Genomic DNA, 27,436 nt, shown 5'->3' on the forward strand with positions numbered 1-27,436 from the left:
CCAGAGGGTCTGGTTCCAGAGTCTGGGCTCTTAACCCCCTCACTATACTATCTCTAAGAGTCAGCTGCCACCTCCCACCCAGGTCACTCTGAAAGGAGTCTCCTCCTTCCCTAGAATGACAGCGCTCCCATTCTTTCAGTCTGTGAAATCACCCATGGGTCTAGCTCTGTCCTTAATACTGTCCTTCTACTTCAGCCCCAAATGCCCCCATCACAACCTTTGGTGAACAACTGGATTTGATGTCCATTTGAAAGTCCCTGGAAAGAAATGTAGAGGTCATTTAACTTTCATTCATGCATTCCTGCAACACAAGGTAGGGAGGCCCCATGGAGATGCCAGTGATCAAAACAGACATAGGGATCAGACAAGTTAGAAAATGAATCAGTAAAATGTAAAAAAAAAAAAAAAAAAAAAGTTACTTGGTAAAACGTTATGGAGAAAAAGAAAGCGGCTTCCTAGGAAAGGGGAGTCAGATAAAGAGAAGGGAAGACTATAGGAATGGAAAGAGGGAGGGATGGGCCCAAACCACTTTTTTTAACCACCATACTTTGGACCAGGTGCTGCAGCTTGTCTGTGTTATCCTAGTAATCAGCACAACCGCCCCGTATGGTAGGTATTGTCATTCCCATTTTACTGAGAGAGAGATCAGAGAGGTTAAGTAAATTGGCCTGGGAATGGCCTGGCTGCAGGGAAGGTTTAGGACCCTGGCTCCCCCAGATCCCCCAACCCCAGCCTGCTGCTCAGAGGAGGCTGTGAGGTGGGGATTCAAAGAGCAACTCACTCAGGTCACAGCTGTGAGCTGCCCCCTGTGCTGGAGGCCAGTGTCCCCGGAGGAACTTCCTGGCTAGCTAAAGCCACAGAAACGTGCCGGGACAAATAAGGTGCTAAGAACCCCCCACTGTGTGCACACTGCAGGGGGCCTCAAAGCCTGTTCACAGGACAGTTACTATCGTCCCCTTTTGACTGGTGTGCTCACTGAAGACTAATAAATAGCAGGCCATGTTCTTATCCAAGTCTTTTGGCTCCAAAAATCCCAGCTCCCGCCTTTCAGCACCCCCTGCCGCGTCCTGGGCTAAGTGACCACAGATGTTACCTGACAGATGATGAGTGGTACAGGCAGGGCCACCATGGAAAGTTCAGGGCCAGGAGCTGGGGTCAAACTCCTACCGTTCCCTCCACCCACAGTGGCCTTTGTGACAGGAAGGGGGAGGGGTGGAGGCCGTGAGCTCTACAGATGTTGATAGAGCCTAGGTTGTGCTTTTTTTAATGGTTGAGGGAGGAGGAGGTACAGCCCCCTCCCTGGGTCACTGCCGTGGGTTGAGGTCTCTCCAGGACCCAAGAAAAGTTGTCCTCATCATTGAATCAGGCTTCCCAGAGGAGGTGGCCCTTGAAGGATGGGGCTGGGGCAGTATGGGGCCTGCAGGCTGTCCAGACCCCACATACTTTCTACCTTCACACCCCCAGGCCCTCCCTGGAAGGGCAGGCTTGCACTGAGCTTTAAGTGGTTTCTGTGGTTTAGAGGGTGGGGAGGAAGGGAAAACAAGTCGGTGACTGCTCCCCAGTTCCAAGCCGCCACCACCACCCTCTACCCCCTCCAGGCTGCTTGCCCCCTGCGTTGAGATTCCCCAGTCTGATAAGGGAACTTGGGCACGTGGGGGGTGAAATGATTCTCTGATCCCTATCAGCCTCTTCCTTGCATAAGAATTGTAAGAATGAATTCGAGGAGGAAAAAAACCACTGCCCCGCTTTGAAAGGACTGATTCCTCCAGAAAAGGGGCTGTGATTGCAGCAGGAGGGAAGAAGATTAGGCATGAGGGTGGACTTCCCAAAAGGATGATCATGGTACCTTCTTGCCCTAGGGAGAAAGAACCCCAGGCATCCATGCTTAGGACAGGGAAGGGGTGGAGACCCAAGAATGTCCAGGAGGCATGTGACTTGCTTAGGCCTAGAGGCCAGGACCCTGTCTTCCAAACCCCCAGTCACTTCCTCCCCACCCTGCGCAGTGGCACGAGTGGCTGGGAGGGGCAGCCATACTCATGGTATCGGGGGTGGCCAGACACACCTGGCACGGTGCCCCCAACCGGGAGCTCAGAAAAGCCCTGGGAGACCCAGAGTCACAGAGGAAGAGAGGCTGGAAGAGGAGAAAAGACGGGGAGGCACAGAAAACAGAACGATAGACAGGGAGGGGCGGGCAGGGAGAGACACAGAGAGAGGATCCTGAGTGGAAGCAAAGCCAATCATCGGGCTGGGAAGGGGAGAGCCATACAACAGGACCCCAATCCTCCCCTGCACCCCTGTCCCTCTGCCTCTGGCTGGCTCTACTTGTCTGCCAGAGGGCACTAGGTGGAGTGTGCTTTGGAGAGCGTTGCCTCTTAATCCAAGCCTGCCCGAGGGGGAGAGCCCCAAAACAGACTGGCATCCTGTTCTGTACAGAGAAGTGTGGGCCATAGATAGATAGACAGACAGATCTATGTGGGCCACACAGATGCATGGGCCATGCGTTTACCAAAAGGATATGGGGGTAATCAGAGGCACAGATACATCACTGTCAGACCCTTGGCACAAGGAGGTCCCCAAAAGCGGCCACTCCACTCTTCCTCACTCCCTATCCCCTTGCCCACCATCCTAGGAGTTGGGAAGTCCTTCTCTACGCGTCTAACCTTTGTCCCTCGAGCTGCGGCCATTGGGAGACCCTGGGAGTTACCCAGGAATGGAGGTGCTGATGGTAGCAGAGTGTGAAGCTCCAGGGTGGGGCGGGAGTGGAGGATGGCGAGATGGGAGGGCAGGAGAGGGAAGGGACAGCTGCCTGCCCTCTCCACACCAGGTGCCACGTGCTGTGGCGGGGCTGCCTCCTGCTCTGCTGTTTACCAGCCGGGAGCGAGCAGGAGGAGGTGCCAGGGAGCCGCCCCACTGCATCTTGGCCCCTGGCCAGCCAGCCTGTTGGGTAACCAGGAGAGCCAGGCCCAGCTAATCAAACTCTGGACCGAGGCTGTGCAGGACAGAAGTGGCATCCAGGACCCGCACCAGCCTCATTCTGTCCCGAAGCCTTCTGCAGAGCCCTTCCTCCGTGCGGGCCCCAGTGTGCACCCACCGAGTCTGGGGGCTCTACTTCCTCCAACTGGTGCAGTGCGGCGTCTCTCCTGGCCTCCCCCCTCCCCTTGCTCCTCTGCCCCCACACACCCCTCCAGCCCTGCAACACGGCCCCTGACAGACGAGGAAAATGTGGAGGCATCAGCAAGCCACGGAATTCTAGGGAAAGGCAGCGAGGTGCAGGGGCTAAGCAGGCAGAGGCCTCAGGAACTGAGGAACCATGGGATGAGTTTGACCTCCTCCTGGAGGAGCGGCACCCCCCCCAACCGCTCCCCCCCCAGAGAAGCCCTGTTCTTGTCACCTCTCTTGGTCAGGTAGAAAACACACCAACCTGAAGTCACAAAGACCTGGGTTCAAATCATGGGGCAGCCACTTATTGTCCTCAGGCAAGTCAGTAATATCTTTGAGCATCATGTAGCTTATGGGTAAATCTGGAATAATGGTGGCTGTTGTGAGGATCGAGGAAAATCATGGATTTACACAAAGTGCCTGGCAAACGCTAGTCCCCTTCCCTTCACTTGTTCCTCCTTAAGGCTCCAAACGCTGTTCCTCTGGTCTCTCGCCCTGTCCCCTCCTGCTGCCAGGCCGCTCTGTCAGCCACTCCTTTCCCCTGCCTGCTGACTGGCCAGGTGCTCCCTCCTTGCTCCCTCCTCCCTCCCCTGGGCCCTGCTCCCTGCCCTCCTGGGCAGCCAGGGCAGCAAGGACGGCACCAAGGGAGCTGCCCCATGGACAGGGTCCCACAGACACAGCACCGAGCCTCGCAGGGTAAGAGGCCCATGGCCCTGCAGGCAGGTGGAAAGGACTTGCCAGAAGAGAGAGAGAGATTGGAAGAGTCTGGTCAAGAAGCAAGGAGGAGGAGGAGGAGGAGGAGGGCAAGACAAGAAAGGAGGAGAGAGATGGATTGGCAGGAGATGCACGCCAGTCTTGAAGGAAACTGAAGGAGAAAGCAGGAGGAGGGGCTGGGGACACTGCGGAGGAGGAGAGCGTGGAAAGGGGGAGAAGCAGGAAACACGTGGAGAGGAAAGAAAGGGAGCAGCGGAGCAGGAAGAGACAGGTGCGGGGCGGGGAGGGGGTGAAGAGCGGAACCCAGGAAGGGTCAGAATGTGGGCAGGCCCTCCCCAGCGCGCGAGCACCCCCTGCGAGGAGGGGGCGACACTGCTTTCCTCGGTGGGCAGAACGGGCCCCGGTGGCTGGAAGGCTGGCCACTCCACCTTCCGTTCATTCACCAATGGACGAACCTGTCCTGCCTTTCAGGGTGACAGACAGAGGCTTGGGGGAGGAAGCAACCACACCCTGTCAGCTGCCCATGCCCACTGGCCTGGCACTTTCCTCCGCACTGGCCCAGGAGGGTGGGGTTTCATTTCTGCAGAGAATGTGGGGCAGCAGACCGGGGGCAGTGGGGGACAGAGAGGCAGGCAGTCCCTGGCCCCCCGCGTGGTCTAACTCAGAGACCCTCTCAGAGCATGACCCACGGCCACATGCTTGGTCAGCTATGAGCACCAAAGGGAGTGAGTGCCAGCAGGCGCCGGGGGCCACCTGGTGGAGGACGGCTGGCAAGGGGAGCACCCCCACCCCAGGACTGCTCTGAGGTGCAAGGCTGGAGGCCAGGGAGAGGGTGCCACGTCAGGGAGGAAGCTGGGTGGGGCCAGTCAGGATCAGGGGGAGGGGGGAGGGGCCGGATGGAACCACTCCTTCCCTGGGCAGTCCTCCCCCACCCCACCCCCAGCAGAGCCCAACCCTTCTAGTCCATTCACCCCCACTCTGTCCTCCACGGAGGAGGCCGGCCAGTGGGGAGCATCTCCTGGGCAGAGGGACAGTGTGTGGGGGATGGTGGAGACCAGGATTGGGCAGTGGAAGGAAAAATATAACAGGAGAGCAGATCCAGAGGTTAGGGAGACTCTAGGGGGCATGAGGGAGGGCTGCAGGCTTTTCTGGGACAAGAGGTTGGCCTTGTGCTCTATGAGGAGCTGCTGTGTGGTTGTAGGAAACGGACCAAGGTCTGGCAGGGGAAGCCTCTTCGAAGGGGACTCCCTTGGTAGGTGTTCAATAAATGCTATAAATGAATGACCAACTCCCCCCCCCAACCTCTCCCCCACCCCCACCACGGCCACGATGTTCTAGCTAAGGCTTTCCCCTTAGCAGCTACCCCCCTGAAATATGTGCATCCCTGCCCACCCCACGTCAACCCACCTGGGCACGTTACTGCCTGCTCTCTACCTGGACCAGCCGGAGGAAGGGATTCCCTCCTCTGCAGGCTGGCCGGCCAGAGGCCCAGGAAGGCAGAGCGGTCTGTGCTCCCCGCTCTCCCTCCTCTTCCTCCAAACATCCTCAGCGTCTTACTCTCAGCCTCCACACCTTGGGCAGTCCTAGGGGCTTTCAGGCACAAATAAGCAACCAAGAGGTTTAACTCCCACAGAGATGTAACTCTGGCTGCAGAATATTTATCGCACACCTCTAATGGGCCAGCCACTATGGAAGGCTCTGGGAATACCAAGGCCAATGAGACAGACAGCTTCCCAGCTAGCAGGAGAGCCTCGTTTCATGGATAATGACACAATGATAGCAGTTAGGTAGCAGCGCGGAGAGTGTCGGGAAGCCAAATGCACGGTGCTGAGTGTCAGCACGAGGGCAGGGAGAGGGGCATGGGCAGCTCCTCCAGTGGGAGCTTGAGCGATGAGGGGAAGCTGGCTTTACACTGAGCAGGGTGTCAGGAAAGGGCCTTCCGGGGGAAGGAATCTTTTGGGGAACTCCCGGAGGTAGTGAGGAGCCTGGCGCTTCTGAGGACCCACGGGGCAGAGAACGAAGAGAGGTGCTGTGGAGGATGGTCCCACCTTTGGCTCAGACACCAGGTTCTGGAGGAAGGAATGGGGTGGGATAGGGCCTGTGATGGGGAGGGGCGGGTCTCCTGGTGCCCACGGTCTTCAGCTTTTGGCCCCGGCCCTCTCTCTTCTCTTTCCAGAGCTGCTGGCTGCCAAGAAGACCCACACCTGTGAGTAGCGGGCTGGGGCAGCTCCTGTGCTGGGCGTGGAGCCATGGCTGGAGCTCGGCGGGCCTGGGGGGGGGGGGTGCCAGAGAGGAAGCCGGGAGCTGGCCCAGGCAGAGGCGGCACCTAGGGAAAGAGGGGAGATGGGGAGCCCGGCAGGGGGAGGGGTGAAGAAACCTCAAGAGCAGGGCGTCGGGAGATCAGGGGGAAGCCTGCGGAGAGGGACCACGGCAGACGCGAGGAGAGAGTGATTCTAAAAGGGATCCGTGGGAGACGGAGAGGAGGGGTGCTGGACAGAGGCACAGGAGCCAGCAGGGGGAAGGAGGGAGACGGGGGCAGGGGCAGCCTCAGGGACTCAGGGAGCCTGCGCCACCAGGCTTTGTGGCAGCTGAGCCATGTTTGGTGTTCCTCTCGGTGGTTAACACGTCCTGAGGTGTGAACAAGCCAGGCTGTGCAGAGCTGGAGAGCAGGAAAGCCTTCAGCTCTGTAGGAAACATGACACACAGGGACACTCTGGGCCCTGAAAGACTGAGGCTACAGCATGTGGGAAGGGGGCTAGAGCTCAGGAAGGACTTCCCAATGGATACTGGCGAGTATCTATCCTCTCTAGGGACCTCTCAGCACAGCAGATCTACCCCCCCCCCCAGTTTGTGGGAGAGGCTACTCACCCAGAAAATGCACCCACTCCACCTCAGTCCCAAAGCTTATATCCCATCAGGGCCATGCATGCCCTTAGCAGCCTGAGGGTACTCTGGGGGAAAGCCTCCATAAGCATATGTCCCTGAATTAACGAGGACCACTCTGGGGCAAGAGAGACCACCTGCATTTCTCCATGGCCCTCCCTTGGATTACCTACCCGTTCCTCCTGAGAGCTCGCTGACCCTGCTCTGGCTTCCAAGATCGCCTAGAGCCTCCCTGTTCCAGGCAGAGAAATCTCAGAGGCAACAGCATCCCCTGGTCCCTGAGCTGGGCAGACAGGGGCTGGGGGGCCATCCAGGATGCTACAGCCTCCTGGGTGGGGGGTTGCTTTGCTCAGCACAATCCTGATCGGTGCCTCACCTGCCCCTAGCCACAGGGCCCCACGGAAATGCTGAGCAGGGCCCTGGGAGGAAAGCAGGTCAAGGAGTGACGTGCTCGTGCGCTGGGGGGATGGGAGCCAGGGACCATACGTGGGTGGGGAGGGAGAAGGGGGACTTTCGGAGCAGCTGGAACTGGAAGAGGCTATGCTCCATTCCTACCTTAACCTCTTACCACAAAAACCTTGGCCAGGACCACGCCCCCTTCCTCCTTCCCAGCCCACTGGTCCTGTGCAGCCATGCCCCCACCCCCACCCCAGAGTGTCCTATGAGAAGCCAGGGTGATGGCCCCTCCCCCAAGCCACTGCCCAGGTCCTGAGAGCCAGAGGAAGGCCAGCAGGGAAAGGCGTGTACCAGGCTGAGGAGCTACTAGAGGCCTGGCAAGATCAGAGACCTCTTAGGAAGTTTGGTGCGGAGAATCCAGGAGAGATTAATGACTCCCCCAGGCTGGGAGGCTCAGAAAAATAGGTTCCAAATTGAGACAACCACAAGGAGGGGGTCCAAGACAAGCCGAGAAGGGAGGAGCCCCTGAGGGACCCCCAGACAAAAGAGAGGGCCGAGCTACTGAAGGGCCCTGAAGAGGGAATCCCCAGGCTGAGGTACACCACAGAGCAGATATGAGGCTGAGAGAGCCCCTCAGAAGGACCCCCAGGCTGAGAAACTCTAGACTCACATGCCAGGAGACCTCCCAAGCTGAGACACCCTCAAGAGCAGACTTGAACCAGAGAAACCCTCCCATTCCTCAAGTGGGATTTGGGGCCAAACCGCCTGAGTTTGAATCCTGACCCCACCACTTACTAGCTGTGTGACCTTGGGCAAGTTACTTAACCTCTCTGTGTCTCATTTTCTTCATCTTCAAAATGGGGATAATGGTACCTACCTCATAAAGTATTTTGTGTGTATTAGATAATCCATATAAAACCTTAAGAAGTGTTCTGGCACAAAGTAAACATTATTATTATTATTATTATTATTATTATTATTATTATTACCATCACCATCATCATCATCATCATCATCATCTGCATTCCAATTTCAGTTTTGCTCTTGAGGAAATTTCTGACAGACTAACACTTCCTGCAGATAGCGGGTATTTGTCTGATGATTATTGCTGCTGCAATTATCATTTCTTCCCTAGCCCAGGGCATACACCACATCTGTGGGAGGGCATGAGCATGGTGGGTGGTGAGGCGGCCTCCCAGACTGCACCCCAGTGGGCGGCTGTTGGCAGTCCACAGCGTGTCAGGTGGCACAAGCCACTGCCCCCAGGCAGACATCCTGTGACTTACCTCTAGAAACATCCCTGTCCCTGGAGTCACTGGGCAGAGAGTCAGGCTCGGGTCCTCAGTGGGAGGGGGAGTAGGGACCTGGCTGGGCTCCTGTGAGCTCCATTCTGGTTCCGCAGCCAGAACTACCCTGGCGGGTGGAAACAGCTTTTACCGCGTGTGGCTGTCGCATGTGGTTTTGGAATTTTCCAACGCCCCCTGCAATTGGCTGCCCCGCCCCTCACACCCTGCCCCAGGCCCAGATTGGCCACGTGGGGCGCCTGTCATCCTACTCGCTGCACCCCAGAGGGGGTGGGGATGCAGTGGGGGGGGTTGTCACTCGGCCACCTGTGTGGTGGTGGCTTAAACCCCCCTGGCCCAGAAGAATTGGGAGAGAGCTAGGTGCAGAGCTGCGGGCTGAGGCTCTGCAGAAAGGGCCTCACCCCCGACCCAGCTGCCAACTCTGCCCCATCCCTGGACCACCCCCTGCTGAGGACAGAGAGCTAAGGCGGCAAAGCCCAAGGCTCAGTCATGAGAAGTAAGTGAATGGGGCCACCTGGGAGTGGGGAAGCCTGGACGCCATCGTCATCCCTGGGCCTCTGGAACAGAGGGGTGTCTTGGGAACAGTGTGAGCAAAGCTGAGTGCTCTTTCTTGCTGGCAGCGTGTGTCCCAGTCAAGGCCAAGGTCTTTTGGGAGCTGGGTGGAGTAGCTGAGGAGTCTTGCTCCCCAGGCAATTTTCTTAGAGCAGGGTAATACAGTGGGCTATAGAGGAACGCCTCTGTCATGAGCCCTGGAAAGGATCTGCAGGAGTATCTGAGGTGCTCTGCTCCTCATTTAACAAGAAAGGACTGAGCCCCAGCAAGGCCAGGGCTTCGCCCCAGATCCCACCGCTGCAGCAGAGGGAGGCTGCTAACTGACAGGCACCGACCGGACTCCCACTGCAGTGTTTCCCTCCATGCCTCCAACCTACCTCCGAGCAGGGTGAAAGAGGAGCCAGAGGGCCAGAGGGGTTGCTGTGCCCCGAAGCAGCAGGACAGGAAGAGGAAAGCCAGATCGGCAGGTAGAGAGGGTCAGAACCCTGCATCCAGGTCTGTGTGTGTGTGTGTGTGTGTGTGTGTGTGTGTGTGTCCCCAGTTTCAGTCACCCATTTGATGAGGGGGATAGGGCAGGGGAGATGGGAGCAGAAAGCCTTCAGCTTCACCCCCTTCCTGGTGTGGAGCCATGGGCCAACAGCTAGTGGGCAGATGTCTGGGGTCCCTGTGCCTTCTAGCAGAGCAAGGATGGGTAAATCAGACAATCCCTGTGTTCAGGTAAGGAAAGCTAGAGAACCTCTCGGAGCAGCGGGCAAATGAGCAAAAGGGAAGCCCCATGTCCCTGTGGCCTGAGGCCTGAGGCAGCCCCAGCCTCAACCTGGGGTCTTCCCACAAACCACAGAGGGGAGGCCATATTGGGTCCTGGAAAGACCCACGGGCTGAGAGTCTAAAGACCAGGTTCTGGTGCCAACTCTGTCACTGACTAGCCACGTAGCCTTAGGCAAGTCATTGGGCCCTGGTCTCCTCATCAGCAAAACAAGAGAGCCGAACTTAAAAACAAAACCAACTTTGGAGAGGCTCCCAGTTCTGAGGACCCAGGACCAAGGAGAGAGCCCTGGTCCCCGAAGTGAGCACCCTCAAGGCTAGTGAAGGCGTCTCAACTCTCCCAGGACATAGACGGAGAGGAGGCCATAGGAAAGGAAGAACTTGGGACAGAGATCCCAGTGCAGATGTATGAGCTGGGGTGGGTCAGGTGGGGCGAGGAAAAGAGCCAAAAACTTCCACAGGAAGAGGGGCCCTTTGGAGCTTTCATTTCTTTCTAGCTTCTTCCGATTAGCAGCAAAGGTTAGCAAACCAATCTTCCCAGAAATGGCCCCCAGTCAGCAAACCCACCCTAGCAAGCAAGGTTCGGGTGTGCCTCAGAGCTCGGTGGGAGAGCAGGAGTCCCCAGGACTGAGGGAGGGAGCTTCTAGGCAGCTCTACATGATTTCCCCCCAACAGCTCCATCCACGCTGGTAGATAGGAGAGGGGGTCCCCTCCGATCTGAGGGTGGATGCCACCCGTCCTTCTCACTTGGACATCTCTGGGTATCTCACAACCCCAGGTTATCTGACTGACTGCCTCCCCCACACACACACACCTAGTGAGTGCCAGCCACTTCCATGCCCTCTGACCATAGCCAGAGAGCGGCAGCACATGGGGGGCTGGGGACTGTGACACACCCAGAGACCAAGGGGTAGACACAGACCAGGAAATAAAGAGAGGTGCGGAGGCCAATGATGTCCTGATGGAGCTATAAATGGAGAAATACCAGGAAATACCACCCAAACATCGAGGTGTGAAACCTGAGACAGAGCTGGAGCACAGAAGATAGAAAGGCACACAGACACAGCGAGAGATGCAGAGGGAGGAGGATGGGCAGCGAAGGGGAGATGCGGAGTCCTGATCGGGGCTAGGAAGACAGAGAGAGGGAGGCATGGAGTCCATGGAGGTTCTGAAAGGATGGCAGAGCTCCCTGCCAGGGCGACCTGCTGCTAAGTAAAGAAGAAATGTCCATTAGCCAAACAGACTCCCCAGCCAGCCAGAGGGATGGTGGCCCTAGTCATCTCTCTCTGAGGACATGGCCAGTGTGGAGCCAAGAGGCATGAGGCCCCAGCACTGGGTATGGATGGCGAGGGGGTTGGGGGGGACAGGTGCGAGGTCACATGTCTGTCTTTGCTGTGCCCTGATCTTTCCAAGTCTGGTCATGAGAATGACGAGCAGTGGGCCTGCAAGAAATCCAGGTCCCCAGGCAGGGTGCCACAGCTCTTATCCTGAAAACCCATGGCCACCTGAAGACTTTACAAAGGGCCTCCTCCTTCCTTGTATCACCCCTGACCCTTTGCCTTTTCCTCTCTTCCATTCCTAACAGGAATCCCAAACACTCTCAGCCCAAGGTACTAGAATCTGGAACATCCCGGCCTGTCCTGTACAGTGAAGCATGGGTGTTGGTGTCCCCACCCTACCCAGGGGCTCCCTCCCCTCCCCTGCTTCTGTGCCCCTGACTCAAATAGGGAACAGGGACTTTCCCATGCTAAGAGCCCTCTAAGGAAGGCAGCCCCTGGGGTCTCCTCTTGTCCTCCATGGCTAGTCCTTTCTGAGATCTAACCTCTACTCCTCCTGCTATTGCAATGCTGTCCTGGGCCTCTGGGCCAGATGGGGCTGTCTCTTTGGGGAAGGGACAGGAACAGGACAGGGCCTCAGCACCAGAGCCAGAGTGTCCCTGGGTTCCGTGTGTCCTGGAACAGCAGAGCCCTGTGGAAGGGAGATACAACCCTGGCGGCCGGGAAGCCGCTGACTGTGACTTGGGGCTCCCACTCCTCAGAGCTTCCTCCTGGTGATTCATCCCCTCCTCCCCATTCACTGGTTGTTTTCACTCAATTCTTTTGTTTCCCCTCCTTTCTCCTGTCCCAGACTGCGGGGGTGGCGGGGGCACCAGGAGGGGTTTCAGGTGGCTGGCTGTCTTTCGTGGCTTTTCAGAACCCCAGACTCTCCCTCGCCCACCTGAGTTTTAGCTTCACTACTTTCTCAGCCCTGGGATCTGGATGTATCAGCAGAAAATCCTCGCCCTGACTTGGGAGTAGTGTTCAGCAGGTAGAGCGGCTTCTCTCCTGGCCCCCCACCGACCCTCCCCCTCTTGCTCCCCTGTGGTGCACCCACCACCGTGGTTTCCAGCTTTGCAGAAGCTGTGGGAAGGAGAGCTGAGAAAGGAGGGAGGCTGGTGACAGGCTGGGGTACACAGGGGACCCCTGGCCCGAGCTGTGGTCTCCGTGCTGGTGGGGGTTGGGGGGAGCTAAGCTAAGAAAAGAGATGCATTCTTCTTTCCCATTCACTCATTCATCTCTGCAGAGGCCTATTAGGATGTATGAAAGCCAGTCCACACCCCCGAAGGAGCTCTGTTGGGTCAGGCAAGCTGTTCCACCCTGGCCTTGGAAGCCTGCCCCAAGACATGAGTAAAGGCAGGAGGAGGTGGGCACCACAGAGGAAAAGCTGGGGCAGAGGGAACCATGCCTCTATGGGTCGTTACACTAGACATGAGTCCTGGCTTTAGTTCCACAGGGGGTCCTCTCTGAATTCTGTTCCCAGCCCACCTCCACACTTCACGCTTTTCCCCTGCAGCCAGTAACCTTGTTCCCTATCCCATTTTCTCGATGCATCTGGGCACCTCATCCTTACAGGGGTATGGCTTAACAGTTGGGGACATGGGCTCTCGAGTTACAGACACCTGGGTTCAAATGCCAGATATGCCACTTCGGACTGTGTAAACTTAGGCAAGCCACTTAGGCCCTCCTGGACCACTTTCTCATCTGTAAAACAGGGACAACGCAAGGAATGCCTACTTCCCAGGGTTGTCGTAATCATTAACGAAACACGTATGCAGAGCCCGGCACAGAGTAAGAATTCAGCCCAGGCTTGTGTCTATCATTACTATCCCCCCTTAATTACTGTCCATTGGAGAAAAGGAAAGAGAAAGAGAAGAGAAGGAAGGCGCAGCTGGAGACTGCTTTGTCAGAAGATAAGGACCCCACGGCTCCTCTGACTGCATCCACTCTCCAGCAGGGCTAGGGGAGGTTGTGGGGTTTGAGGGGAGAGACCCCCCCTGGGTTAGAGCCCCTCCTTTGCTCCTACCACTTCCTCTCTGTGGCATGGGGCACCTGGACAAGGCCCAGGGCTGGCTTCCTAAGGTGGCCCAGGGCCAGGCTCTGGCTGCATTCTGAGAGCGCTATCAATGAATCTCACAGCTGTGGGAAGGGTGAGATTAGAGGGGTTGGAGGGAGGGGAAGACAGACCACCTTGTCGCTACCGGATTTCCCCACAGAGAAGGTGTGCATAACAAGCTCCCTGGGGATACTTCGGTCTCTGAAGCAATCCAGAAGAGATTCATTTTCTTTCCCCGGTACCATGCCAGAAAGCAGCTCTAGAGGTCTCCCAGGCTGAGGAGAAGACACAGGAATGAGCTGGGGGAAAAGATGGCCAACCCCACCCTCATCCCCCAGGAGGAGGAGCCTGGCCCGAAAGCCTCAAGAGGGGCTACATTCTTGCTACTCAAAAGTGTAGGCTGGGGACCAGCAAGCATGGGCACCCACCAGAGCTTGTCCAAATGCAGAATCTGGGCCCCCAGACCCGAGCAGGGACCTGCTCACAAGATCCCTCCGTGATCTTGTTTGAAACGCAAAGGGCTAGAGTCACGCAGTCGCTAGATGGTTTCAAGAGCTTTCATGAGCAAGTACGCCCTTCTGTCTCCTGGGAGCGAGAGGGTTTCCTTTGATGGGCCCTGGGAGAGAGCAGCAGTGAGGTACAAAGTTCTTCCCGAAGCAGCGGGGGCCGCAGGGGCTGGCCTAGACGGGCCTGACCTTTGCTTGGTTCGAGTTCCTGGCACCGGCAGGCCCTTAGATGGTAAGTTCCTGGCAGGCCAGGCTCCAGTGCAACAGTTTGAGTAATCCCGTGATTACTCAGCTCCCCATCCCCAACCTGGGTTCCCATCACCTGCTGCTTCAGGCAGGGGCTCAGGGGTAGGTTGTGAAGGTGAGGGATCCGAGGTGTTTTTCAGCTCCTGCTCACCCCACTGCCACCTCTGCCAGACCTTCCCGTCCTCTCCCCTCCCCGCCTCCACAAGTCACACTCACGCGCACCGGGACTTTCTCTTTGAGGTTTCGGGCAGATGGCACTGAAAGGGGTACAGGTGGCAGGGGAAGGAGGGAGCAGTGGGAGCAGAGGGGCTGATGGTGCAGGCAGGGCCAGGGGCAGGGCACTGGGGCCAGGACATCACGGTGGGTTTTTCTGTGTTTCTGCACCTGTTTCTCCAACCCAGGGTCTAAGTCTCTGGTGTCGGCCAGTCCCAAGCCTCTTGGTCTCTCTAGATCAGAGGCTACAGAGTCTGGCCCCCCCAGCTCAGAACCCCTGACTCCGTGTTCCTGCCTCACTGTGTACCTCTGTCTTGGGGGCCTATGGTTGGGGAACCCTGAAGAGTGGCTGGCCTGGTGGCTGGGGTCCAGACTCCAGCTTCCCCCCAGGCACAGGTATCTGTGAAGGGGGTCCATGGCTGGCCACATCATCCCATGAGAAGAGCAAGGTCTGGGTTATAGCGTTGTGAGGTTCCTGGGGCCGAGACCAGCAGTGGGTCAGGTGTGGGGCAGGGAGAGATGTGTCTGGGTCACCTGTGTGGCTGGCGCACACACGCACCCGGATGTGGCTCTGGGAGAAGGGAAGAGACAGGGAGGCCTGTGGTTTACTGCTGGGCTGGAGTCCGAGTTCCCACTGTGGCTTGGCCTAATCTCCCCTCTGCTTACTTTTTTGGGTGACCCATGTTGGTTTCTCCCCTCTCTGGGCTGAGGGCCACTGTGGAGAGAGACCCACGCTGCCGGAGGGGAAGGTGTCGAGGCGAGCGCAGACTCTCTGGAGCATGAGGCTTCTGCTGGGCCTCAGGTGCCCCCTGCATTTCTTTGCCTTCAGCTCTGCTCTGTGGCAAAAGTGTATGTAGAGTTTGCCTCTTAGACACAGTGCTTTCCGCAGGTAATACCATCACACCTACCGTCCTAGCTACAATCATCCCACGGACAAGCAATGTTCTTTTTTATTCTGATTTCACTGACAAGGGAACCTAGGCCTAGAGAATCTAAGTGACTGGACATTCAGGTGCCTCCACATTTTCTGCCCCTTTTCCAGCTACCAATCCCCTCTTATTCTCTCTTCCCTTCCATGCATTCCAATATGCTCTTAATTTACGGGAAAGAATCTGAAAGGCTCACTTGCCATCTGTCCCCAACGATCACAGCCTCCTATGTGGGTGTTGGGCAGGCAAGTGGGGGCGGGGGTGGGGGAGAGGAGTGACTTCTCATGGAAGAATTTCAGACACCCATGGGCCTGTCCCCCATGAGGAGGCAGCTGCTTACTCTGACTCAGCTCAAAGCTGGCTTGAGGGGACAATGGTTTCAAGATGAGGGAAACAAAATATCAGGGGGTGGTGGGCAAGCCACAGTTCCCCTCCCCACCTCACGTCAGGAGGCCCTACGCATGACCGGGGGGTCCAGGCCTGGGCCAGGGGTAAGCTCACCGGAACACAGGTTTGCCCTACAGGCAAGCTGCTGCCTTCACTGACCCTCAGGGTGGGACACAGTTAGGGGACTGGTCAGAGATGAGCTGGGGCTGGGGTGTAGATCACTTTTCTGGCCTGCTCCGCCTCAGCCTCCCCGCTCAGAGGGGAAGCAGCAGGGCACCAATGGCAGAGAAGAGAGCCCTGTCCCCTTGGGATGGATGAAAACCCCTGACATAGTGGGAATCCCAACTCCCCTTCAAAGATGAGCTGGGAGAAGGCCAACTGCTGCTCCCTAAAACAGTAGAGAGCTGTGGGCATTGACAGGGACAGGGCGAAGTAGAGGAGAAGAATCTGGAGCCCCAAAAGGCCACAATGAGCTCAGTGGGCAGCTGGGGGTCCTACTGGCCAATGAACAAACACTAACACACAAACAGGCAGGTGCGCCTGCCGGCTCACAAGTACCTGTACCTTCCATGTGTACACACACCCTCAAACATGCCCACCGATGTATGGGCCGCAAAAGCCAGGTACACAGAATAGCATAATGGAAAGCAGGGGAGCTAGGGTGTAGACCCAGCTCTGGGGCAACTTAGCTGCATGAACCTGGGCCAACCACCTTACCTCATCTGGCCTATCCCTCCACCTGGAAAGGAAAGGACAGGACAAAGGTTGAATGAGATGGTCCCTCGTCCCAGTCAGAGGTAACATTCATGATCGGAGCACATAGATTGGGCCCATCAACATAGGCACTCTCATGTGCTGCCCACTCTCTGCTCCAGGGCCTGGGGCCTCGGTGCCCTGTTTGATTCTCACCCTGGATCGCCAGCATCTGACCGACCTGGCTTGTTGAACCCTCTCCTGGGCTCCACCTCACTCCTCCTTGCCTTCTCTGGGCCCCATGCTGTGGACCCTGTCCTCTTGGCCCCTGGTCGCTGCCCAGCCCGTCCCTGAGCCTTCACTGCCAGGCTGAGGATGACCGGCATCTCTACCTGGCCCCCTGCCTTGGTGCACCACATCTCCTCCCCCCACCCCCCATGCCTCACACTCTGCCCATGGGAGCAAAGCCTGGTGGGGGAGGGTGGCCTAAAGGAAGCCCCCTGCGCGGGAAGCAGGTGTTGTGAAGCAGCGAGAACTCCTAGATCCTCAGGCGGCCGGGGGGCAAATGGAGCTTTTCAACTTGAAGGGCTGAGCAGGTGGCCTCTGTGCAGCTGCACTTTCTGCCCCTGTGGAGCTGGTGCAGGTCCTGGCTGCCCCGTGAAACCGAAAACGGCCTCCCCAGACCCTTTGTTGAGCAGCATTTGGCACTGCACTTCTTCCATTTTGCAAGAGGTGAAGAGCAAGCTGGAGCAGGGTGGAGAAGCACCGTGTCCCTGTGTCTACAGCCCGGGGACGTGGGGAAGGAGGCAGAGCAGGTCCCTGGGCTCATCTCCTGTTCTTTCTTTCTCTCCTCCAGCACAAATTGAAGTGATTCCTTGCAAAATCTGTGGGGACAAGTCATCTGGGATCCACTACGGGGTTATCACCTGTGAGGGGTGCAAGGTGAGCATGCGCACACATGCACACTCACACACAGAGTCTCTTCCAAGGTGGGGAGAAGGGGCTCTGAGGCAGCTAGGGAGCTGCTGGAGAGGTGCCTTACACAGGAGGGCCTTGTCTGAATCTGGGGACTGACTGCGTGGCAGATTATAATTCTGCTAAGAAAGGGAGGTGAGAAAAGGGACTGGTCATGCGTGGGGTCTGGGCAAGCGGGGGCCAGAGCCTTGGCTGGAAGCCCCGGGGAGCGAGCTGGGCCTGGCCGGGATTGGCAGCCGAGGTCCCCGTCTGCCTGCCCCAGGGCTTCTTCCGGCGCAGCCAGCAGTGTCACGTGGTCTACTCCTGCACCCGCCAGCAGAACTGCCCCATCGACCGCGCCAGCCGAAACCGATGCCAGCACTGTCGCCTGCAGAAATGCCTGGCACTGGGCATGTCCCGAGATGGTGAGGCCAAGCAGGCGGCCCCCTGGGGTTTCCCTGGAGTCTCCAAAGAGGTTATCCTATAGACGTGTCCTTCCGTGGGGCATGGGCCGGCCACGCACCATGGGGGTGCACCTCACCAAAGCTCTTCGTGGTCCCCAGCTGTAGGCTCTGCTAGAACAGCCCTCCCTTCCCCAACGCCCCAGGCTCCTCATTTTCTTCTTCCCGGGATGGAAGAAGAACTGGCCCAGTTACCGTCCAGCTTCCACATCCACCGTCCTGCCCCTAGCTCCATCTCCCTGGTCCCCCATCCCCATGCTAGGACACAGGACAGTGGCTAGGACCGCAGCCAGAGCCAGCCCGAGAGCCACCTGGAAGGCACGAGGGTGGGGAGGGCGGCTGTGCCCGGTGCCTTTCTCCTCGGTCCTCGCCCACCACCTCAGCGCAGCCCCCCATCACCACCACAGAGGGAGCCCAGGGCGGGGTTGGGGGAGGCATGAGGTGACGGAGGAGCCAGAAAGAGCCCGTCAGCACTTTTCAGCACCCAAAATAACAAAGTGAAAGGAAACACGCAGGGGTGCAAAGGGGCAGGCGGGGCGAGGGGCTGTGCCCCCACACCTGGGAGGGGTGTGGGGGGGAGTGAAAAGGCAGGAAAGAGAGAGCAGAAGAGGATGTTCAGAAACAAGCCGCGGAGCATGGGTTGGGCTGTGGTGAGTATCTAGGTCACCAGCGAGCCTGCAGGCCTGACCACAGGGAGACCTGTGTTCTCAGCTCTCCTCTTCCTCCGACCCTCCTAGACAGGCGAGGTGACCCCAATACAGCTCCAGGCCCCCAACTCGGCCACCCCCAGCCCAAACATCAGGAGGCCAGAGTCCTCAGTCCAGACTGACTGCTTGAATTCTGCTACCAGCAGAAGCTGGTTTCCAGCTGGGAAACTTTGCTTGGGAGACCTAAATGCCTGGGCTGGACGCAGCCCGGCGGCAAACACCGGCAAGCGGTGGGAGGGGTCTCGAGCAAAAGTGGGGGGCCCCCCGGGGAGGTCCTTAGGCCACACTGGAGAAGCTCTGCTCGGAGCCAGCTATTGAGGGAACAGCAAGTGAATTCTGTAATGATCAAAATGCCTGTCGAGGCTGCCCTGTACCTCGTGCTCCTGCCTCGAAAACTCCTGATCCCCGACCTCTTTCAGCTGTCAAGTTCGGCCGCATGTCCAAGAAGCAGAGGGACAGCCTGCACGCCGAGGTGCAGAAACAGCTGCAGCGGCAGCAACAGCAGCAGCGGGGACAGGTGGCCAAGACCCCGCCAGCGGGCGGCCAGGGAGCCGACCCCCTCGCCGGCCCCATCGGGCTCCCAGACGGGCAGTTGCCCCTGGGCTCCTCACCTGACCTGCCTGAGGCCGCGGCCTGCCCCCCTGGCCTCTTGAGAGCCCCAGGCTCCGGGTCCTCCTACCCCAGCAGCTTGGCCAAGGCCGGGCCCGATGGGGCCTCGTACCACGCGGAATACAGCCCCGAGCGGGGCAAGGCCGAGGCCAGCGAGCGCTTCTACAGCACTGGCAGCCAGCTGAGCCCCGACACATGTGGACTTCGTTTTGAGGACGCCGGGCATCCTGGGCTCGAGGAGACAGGACGGGGCCCGGACAGCTACTGCAGCCCCAGTTTCCACAGCGCCCCGGAGGCGCCCTATGCCTCCCTGACGGAGACTGGTGAGCGGCTGGGGGGCGGGGAGGGGAGGGATGGTGAGGGAGGGGCTTCCAAGAGAGGGGCCCTGGTCAGCACCCCATGTACACCACACGTGAGCCCAAGGGAGCAGAGGGGCCGAGGAGGGGAGGCAGCGCGGGGGGAGGCCGGCCGAGGAGTGCCCTTTGTGTGGGGTAGGGTAGCGGTTGGTGAGATGGAGCCTGTGTCTTCCCCCTCTGGCCCCAGAGCACCTGGTGCAGAACGTTTGTAAGTCCTACCGAGAGACGTGTCAGCTGCGGCTGGAGGACCTGCTACGGCAGCGCCCCAACATCTTCTCCCGGGAGGAGGTAGCCGGCTACCAGAGGAAGGTGAGGCCGGGAGACCCCGTGGGAGGGGGCGGCGGGGGAGGGAGTGCGCGCGCAAGTGGGCTGGGGCGAGGCGGGGCGGCACGGACAGACCGTGCGGGTGCGTGCTTGTCAGCGTGTGTGTGTCTACCCGCTAGCAGATGGGTGAGAGGTTTTCCTTTTCCCCTGCCTATTGCCTTCCTCCTACCTCCGCCAGCACCCACACCTTGGTGTGTACACTCTCCTTTCCCGTCCCCTCTCAATGATAGCAGTGGTCAGAACCCTGATTACCATTTGTTAAACACCCCTTCTCTGCCGGGCACTGTGCTAAATGCTTCCCATAAATGATCCTCCGCTCTTGCGACAGCGACCCGTGAGGTTGGCATTTATTTCTGTTCTTAACAGCCTGGGAAACTGAGCTCAGAGAAGTTAACAGACCTACTCGAGGTCACAAAGTAGTGGGGCCACAGGAACATTCAGATCCACCAGGCTCCAAAGTTTATGCTCTTTCCTGTCACACTCCTGACAACACCACATGTTCTAAAAACACTCGTTTGACACTGAATTTTTGCTTCTCTTCGTTCTTAAGACCTTTGGGCAGGTCTTTTTGGGGAGAGGGGTCAGTATGTGCTTCTCACCTCAACAAAATGCAAACTCTTTGAGGGCAAAGCTGCATCTCAGATGTTTTTTATTTCCCCACAACAGCTAACTCAGTGCCAACGGCTGGTGGGTGCTCAGTGAGTGCGACCAAATGACAGGAGTTCACCCCGAGTGGGCATCTGTGCTGAGAATAGGCTAAAAACGCCAGAGTGGAGAGTGTGGGCGTTCTGAACCTCACGCCTGCAGTTTATCAGTCTGGGCTCCCAGGGGCTTGGGAGGGTCATAAACGGGGCTACAGTGGGACCCTCCTCCTTCCTTACAGTCCATGTGGGAGATGTGGGAACGCTGTGCCCACCGCCTCACCGAGGCCATTCAGTACGTGGTGGAGTTCGCTAAGAGGCTCTCAGGCTTCATGGAGCTCTGCCAGAATGACCAGATTGTGCTTCTCAAAGCAGGTGCCCAGGGAGGGTGGGCAGGCCTGGAGGGAGGGGGGGCAGAGCATGCAATGGGGCGGGGCTGAGCGGAGGGAGGCGGCTTAGGGAAAGCAGGACACTGAGGGGGACAGAGCCAGCTCCCTGGCTCTGCCTGACTCTCGCCTGCATGTCCCCCTCCCCTTCTCCCCAGGAGCAATGGAAGTGGTGCTGGTCAGGATGTGCCGGGCCTACAACGCTGACAACCACACGGTCTTTTTCGAAGGCAAATATGGTGGCATGGAGCTGTTCCGAGCCTTGGGTGAGGGGCAGGGGGAAATGAGAGAGACAGGAGTTGGATGGCAAGTCCATCTGAAGCTTCAAGACCCAGGCACCCTCTTTTCAGGGCAGATCACCCCCTCTGCTCCAAACACCAGGAGGGTGGGTGTCCTCGGGCACTGTGGCCTCACCCACTTTGCTCATCCTTTGGTTTTCTCTCCCTCAGGCTGCAGTGAGCTCATCAGCTCCATCTTCGACTTCTCCCGCTCCCTGAGCTCCTTGCGCTTTTCTGAGGACGAGATTGCTCTCTACACAGCCCTCGTGCTCATCAATGCCAGTGAGTGTCGTTGGGCTTGCCTAAGGGACATTCAGGTGACAGGAGAGCGACGGATATTGAAGGGTCTGGACCTTCAAATGTGGTTAAATCTGGGAAATGGCTTTAAAGAGCAGAAAGAAGATTCAGAGGAGCCTCAGAGAGGGAAGCACCCTCCAAGGTGGGGTTGGAGAAGTGGGGAGCTAGGGAGCCGTGAGGATGAGTGGAAGCGTGCCGCTTCCCAGGGAGAAATTCATTTGCTCGTGAGTGCTCATGTCAGTGAGTCCAGTGAGCCCACACATTGTAATCACCTGGGGAGCTTTAAAAAGTGATACTTCCCCAGGCTCCACTCCCAGAGAATCTGAGCTCATTGAGCTGGGGTACAGTCTCCCGCAGGTGATTGTCATGTGCTTGGGAATCACTGGTCTGCTCGAGCTAGTTTGAAGACTGTGGGCTGTCACGGCAGGACTCTGGATACCCACTTCACTGGGACGGAGCAGGCTGGGCTGAGCCAGGGAATGCTAAGTATTTGGAGAACCTGGAGAAATGGGTAGAGCTACTAACCTGAGTTTGCCGATCAAGATTATCTGTTGTCTGGCTCTGCCAATGAATAAAAACCTAAACACATCCTTCGAACTAGAAATAAAGACTTAAAAGATGACTTCTGGCTATTTTATGGAGCCAGGGCAAAAGGTGGTTTGTCCACTGGAGTTAGCCACAGACGCTTCAGGGGCCCTGCTGCTGGCCTGGGAGGCTTCACCAAAGCCACTTGCTATCGGGCTCATCCTTGGCCAGGTGACAGGGCTCTCTCTCATTTTCCCCATAGTGGAATCCTAGCATTGGATGGGCTATGTGAAATATCAGGGTACCAGGGAGAAGGCTGCTTGGAGTCAGGAGGATTGGACGTTCTTTCTTTCTCTTTAAAGATTTTATTTATTTGAGAGAGAAGGAGCGGGGGGGGGGGCAGAGGGAGAGGGAGAAGCAGGCTCCCCGCTGAGCAGGGGGCCCACTGTGGGGCTCAATCCAGGACCTCTGGGATCAGGACCTGAGCCACCCAGGCACCCCGGGAGATTGGATGTTCTTATCCCTTTCATCTCTCCCCAGTTTTCCTTGTAGACGGCCAAGCCCCAGGCCCCAGAACTTTTCATGATCAAACCAGGACGCACACGCACGTGCGCACGCGCTCAGCCGAGAAGGCCGCTATCCAGCACAGATGTCCAACATGATACACCCTTTTGGGGGAAGTTAATGTCCATGTTCTTTCTTGTTCTCGCTATGGCCCCATGCCCTCCTTCAGACCGGCCAGGGCTCCAAGAGAAGAGGAAGGTAGAGCAGCTGCAGCACAACCTGGAGCTGGCTTTTCATCACCATCTCTACAAGACTCATCGCCAAGGCATCCTGGCAAAGGTAGGAGCAGTCCCTGAGGTGGAGGAGTGGAGGAGGTCAGGTCCAGCGCAGGAGCTGGGCCCCCAGGGCTTGCGAGGGCCGGGCTCCGAGGGTACAGAGGGGGAAGTGCTTGAGTGCCACGTGCTAGAGAGCTTGCAGCAGCATGGGAACCGAAGGGATGAGCCGTCACTTCCATGTGCGTACAGATGGAAAGTGAAGAGAACCTGGAATTGGGAGGGATTTCCGCCAGGAAATAATTTGGCTTAATATAGCCAACACTCACCCAGCACCTGCTTGTGCAAGGCACCATGGAATGCAAAGATACAGAGAGGCGGTCCTTGCCCTCACCGAGGGCTTTTAGTGTGGTACAAGGAGGCTCGTGTACCAGTAACCCTAATATGGAGTAGCATACGGTATGTGATACAACAGTAATGCGGTTAACAAGGTGCTGTCCCAGACATGCTGTCATCCTCAGGGCAACTCAGTCAATAGGACAGGTATTAAAACCTCCTTTTAGCGATGAGGGGACTTAAGCGACTAGTCCAAGTTTGCATGATTGGTAAGTAATGAATGCAAGATTTAATCCCAGTGCTCTCCCACCATATCCCTGCGCCCCTGATAGGTTACTTTGATAAGAGATATCGGGGGAATGTTATGACAGCATAGAACAGAGATTAAAAATAACTCGGGGTGGGGCACCTGGGTGGCTCAGTCGTTAAGTGTCTGCCTTAGGCTCAGGTCGTGATCCCAGGGTTCTGGGATCGAGCCCTACTGGGAAGCCTGCTTCTCCCTCTCCCACTCCCCCTGCTTGTGTTCCTGCTCGCGCTGTCTCTCTCTCTGTCAAATAAATAAAATCTTTAAAAAAAAAAATTAAAAAAAAATAATAATTTGGGGTAAAAGGAGTGGGTCATAAATGCTTCCTAGGAAGGTGGCATTTAAGGTCGGCCATGAAGTGTGTCAGATTTTAACAGACATTCATGGGAGTGGGGCAGGCATTCCAGGCTATGGGAACAATCAGCAAAAATAAGGAGGCAAAATAAAATAGTACAGATATGGGGAATAGCTCATGGTACATTCTGACTAATGGGTAAGATTGGGAGCTAGCATTGATTGATGAGGGCGGGGAAGTAGCAGAAGACAAGCTTGAAATTAGGTCAGGTAGCAAATCAGAGAGGACTTCCAGTGCCATATTAAAGAGCGAAGGCTTTATTTCCAGGCAATGGAGAGCTCTGAAGGCTAGAAATGATATCATCAGAGCTATTATTTAGGCAATTTAATTTGGAACCAGCGTAGAGGAACCACTTATATAATCGTTCAAGCAATGGGCCCTTGCTATGTGCCAGGCACAGTGAGTGCTAGGTGCTGAGGATAGAGAAATGACCTACACAACAGTTTTTGTCCTAAAGAACTTCAAGTCGGGTCAGACGGATTGGAAGGAGAGACTGGAGCCTGGGAGCTCGGCTGGAAAGCAGATCTGGTTGACTCCACCTTCAGAATACAAACCGCCCACCATCACCGGCCCCCCTATCAGTTCTCACGTGGCCTGTTAGAGAGGCCCCTGGTCCTCCCTGGTCCGTCCTGCAGGAGCCACATAGCACGGGTCTCAGTCCTGCTCTAGCCACCCATGCTGCTGAGTGGCAACTCTAGAGTCTGTCATGGCTGACTGGCCTCAAGCACGATATGACCCCGACTTCTTTTCTCACCTCCTCTCCTCCCACTGGCCCCTCAGTCTCCTGTTCCAGCAACACTGGCCTCCTTGCTATTCCTTCGTGTACCAGTAACCCTAATACTGTCACATACAGTTGCATCTCAGGGCTTTTGTATCTGCTGTTCCTGCTGCCTGGAAGGTTCTTCCCCTAGTCTTCCAAATGGCTCCATCTCTTCATCCCAGAGAGGTTTTCCCTGACCGCCTGATGCAAAAAGCCCTCCACCCCTCACCCTGCATTATTGTTCTTTTTTTTTTTTTTTTAAGATTTTATTTATTTATTTGATAGAGACACAGCGAGAGAGGGAACACAAGCAGGGGGAGTGGGAGAGGGAGAAGCAGGCTTCCTGCGGAGCAGGGAGCCCGATGCGGGGCTCAATCCCAGGACCCTGGGATCATGACCTGAGCCGAAGGCAGACGCTTAACAACTGAGCCACCCAGGCACCCCTGCATTATTGTTCTTTAAGAAATTCTCAGACATATATATTTGTTTGTTTTCTGGCTCCCTCATTAGAATAGGCATTTAATAAAGCTAGATATTTTATTCTACTTTATTGTAACCAGTGATATATCACCACAGCCCATCACAGTGCCTAGCTGAGTAGGTTCCCAACAGTTATTGAATGGATGGATAGATGGATGGACAGATGAAGCTATTGTGATAGTCCAGACAAACTCAGACTAAACCAGTAGAAATGAAAAGAGGATGAATCCAAGAGATATCAAGAGATCTTATGCTGCCTGGTCTTCTCTGACTGTCCCTTTCCTAGGAAACTAAGTAGGGGGGGAAGGAGGGGGGCAGCTAGTGAGTGGTCTTTTCAAGCCTAGCTTGGTTATACAGGAAGCTGCAGAAGATGAATGGTTTTCTCAGCCTTTCTCCAGCGAGGTCTCCCTGCTTCTGTCTCCTCATGGGTCTCTGGGCCTTTTTTGTTCCCCTCTGGCTGAGTACTGGTGGTGTTGGGTACCTGCTTGGAAACCATTTATAATTCAGTTATTGAGCATTTGTCATGTGCCAAACATGACAGGAACAGAAGATACAGAGAGGGGGGGAGACAGGGAGAGAAAGAGACAAGGAGAGACCCTAGATTAAACCTAGCTAGGGTGGGAAGGCAGACAAATTAGACCATTTCCCTAAAATGGGGTTTAAGTGCTACTACACAAAGGGAAGTCCAAAGGAAAGGCCCCTCATCCAGGGAGAGGTGGTTAGGGAAATATTCCCAGAGGAGGTGACACTTGAAAGTGAGGAAGCATTAGCCAAGCAAAGAAGAATCAGAAAGGCATTCCAGGTGAGGAGAACAGCATTGATGAAGGTCCAAGAGGCATGCAATAGACTACGGGGTCTCACTATTCTAAGAGCAGGAAGTGTGAGTTAGAGTATTCACCAGGGTTCATTTTAGGAGTAGCAGGAATGTGATGAGGGGGTTCACTCAGAAAACATGCACTTGTTCCGTAGCAGTCCTCGCTTGCCTCCAGTTTCCTGAACACATACCCCTCCCTGTGATGGGATCTAATCCAGCCATTCCTCCAGGGCCGAGCGCAGAGGGGGAAAGCAAGGCGGGTTGCCCTAGCCCAGGGAGGAGAGGACATCTTTGCTCTGGGGAGAAGGCTGGAGTACTGACCCTCCTCCCCTGTTAACCCATCTCCAGCTGCCACCCAAGGGGAAGCTTCGGAGCCTGTGTAGCCAGCACGTGGAAAAGCTGCAAACCTTCCAGCATCTCCACCCCATCGTGGTCCAAGCTGCTTTCCCTCCACTCTACAAGGAACTCTTCAGCACTGAAATTGAGTCACCCGAAGGGCTGTCCGAGTGACCTGGAGGAGGGACTCCTTTCCCTTCCCTAGAGCCTACTGGCCCTCCTCCCTGGATCTCCTCCCACCTTCACATTTTTCTTACCTGTGCCCCCTGGAGGGTGGTCCCTGCCTGTTCATTGGGGGTGAGCAATTGCTGAGACTGGTTTTCTGCCCACAGGCTTGCCTGGCAGTGGGCCAAGAGCCAGAGGGTGGTGATGAAGGAACACCATCTCCAGCCTCAGCTTTGTTGCGTCTCCTTTCCCATGACCCTTCACCCCCAGCTTCTGAGAGGCCTCGGGTGGCACATAAGGACCTCTAGGAGGACCATGGTGTCCTCAGGACACCAGGGGGATCCAGGACACCCTGGATGAACAGAACTCAACTCTGGGCTCAGAAGCTAAGAATAGGACTTTAAAATACCTCATTGCATCTCCCCATGGGCTGTGGCTGGGGAGATGTGTCAAGCTCAGAGACTGATGGCTGGAGCCCAGAAGGACCTGTATATAACATGAATCCAGATCTTTAGATTTTCTGCTTCCCCCTTCCTCTCAGCTCAGCTAGGAAGTGGTTGGCACCCTGCCCTTTTCCCAGGATCTAAAAAAAACTGGATATGGGAAGATAAGGACGGGGTGGGGGTAAGGGGCTGGGATAATTTTTTTATGGGATTTGGGTACAGGGATAGGTTACAATGGAGGCCAAGAACATCACAGATAGAACTCAAACCTCTTATGTGCACTTTAGAAGTAGACTTTAGGGGTCAGCACAAATCTGATAAGAGACACACATCCACGTACAGGTGAAACACACACTCACAAACTCAAACTGCAATTATGCACCTCTGTAAACACATTTAATCTGACACCATTTCTGTCTTCCTTGAGGTCACAGCTCAGAGGTGCTTAGTGGCCTCAGGGAAAGAGTCCCAATCCTGAGGGACCCCAGAACATTTTCGTGGTGTGCCAGTCCACCAACCTTAGACCTGGGGTGGTCCAAACTCAATCCCAGCCCCAGCTGTCTTCTAGCACAAGAAACCCCAAAAGAAGAAGGGATGGCTGGACACTGGTCAGTCAGATGCCCCAGACAGACCCTTGGAAGAGTCCTCCTGTCATCATGCAGAAAGGAAACAGACACAATTTCACCCCAACTCTAGCAGGGAGGAGACCAGGGAACAGGACAAACACCTGTTTCTCTGGCTGTGATCATGCCCCAGGACTTCTCTTGGCTTTACAAATCGCTGTGAGCCCTCCTCTGAGGGATAAACGGCCGGTGATGTGGAGGTGCTGTGTGCCTCTCGGCGGAGGGGTTAAGTTGGCTAAACATAAAGCCCAACTTGTGCTATTCTTCATAAAATGATTTTAAAGGCCAGAATATGTGCGGCAGGAGCAGGGGTGGGGGTACTTAAATCGCATTACAGACAAGCTGTTCTCCTGTCTCATTCCTGTGTGGAGACCCAGGTTTCTAGGC

General features: G+C 56.4%; 1 protein-coding gene and 1 long non-coding RNA gene across 9 annotated transcripts in view; one reads left to right on the plus strand and one right to left on the minus strand.

Moving 5' to 3' along the window:
* Positions 1 to 27,436, minus strand: part of LOC118552380 (uncharacterized) — a 105,054-nt gene that overhangs the window by 63,384 nt on the left and 14,234 nt on the right. The window lies entirely within an intron of this gene.
* RORC (RAR related orphan receptor C) lies at positions 3,775 to 27,390 on the plus strand. Its single transcript, XM_036118777.2, has 11 exons — positions 3,775 to 3,855; positions 6,050 to 6,079; positions 16,976 to 17,061; positions 17,357 to 17,498; positions 18,661 to 19,173; positions 19,394 to 19,515; positions 20,414 to 20,546; positions 20,716 to 20,823; positions 21,007 to 21,117; positions 22,391 to 22,500; positions 25,831 to 27,390. Exons 1-11 carry the CDS (start codon positions 3,816 to 3,818, stop codon positions 25,990 to 25,992), a joined length of 1,557 nt encoding a protein of 518 aa, XP_035974670.1. The 5' UTR covers positions 3,775 to 3,815; the 3' UTR covers positions 25,993 to 27,390.

This window comes from Halichoerus grypus, chromosome 5, assembly GCF_964656455.1.
Source record: "Halichoerus grypus chromosome 5, mHalGry1.hap1.1, whole genome shotgun sequence".
Lineage (NCBI taxonomy): Eukaryota > Metazoa > Chordata > Mammalia > Carnivora > Phocidae > Halichoerus > Halichoerus grypus.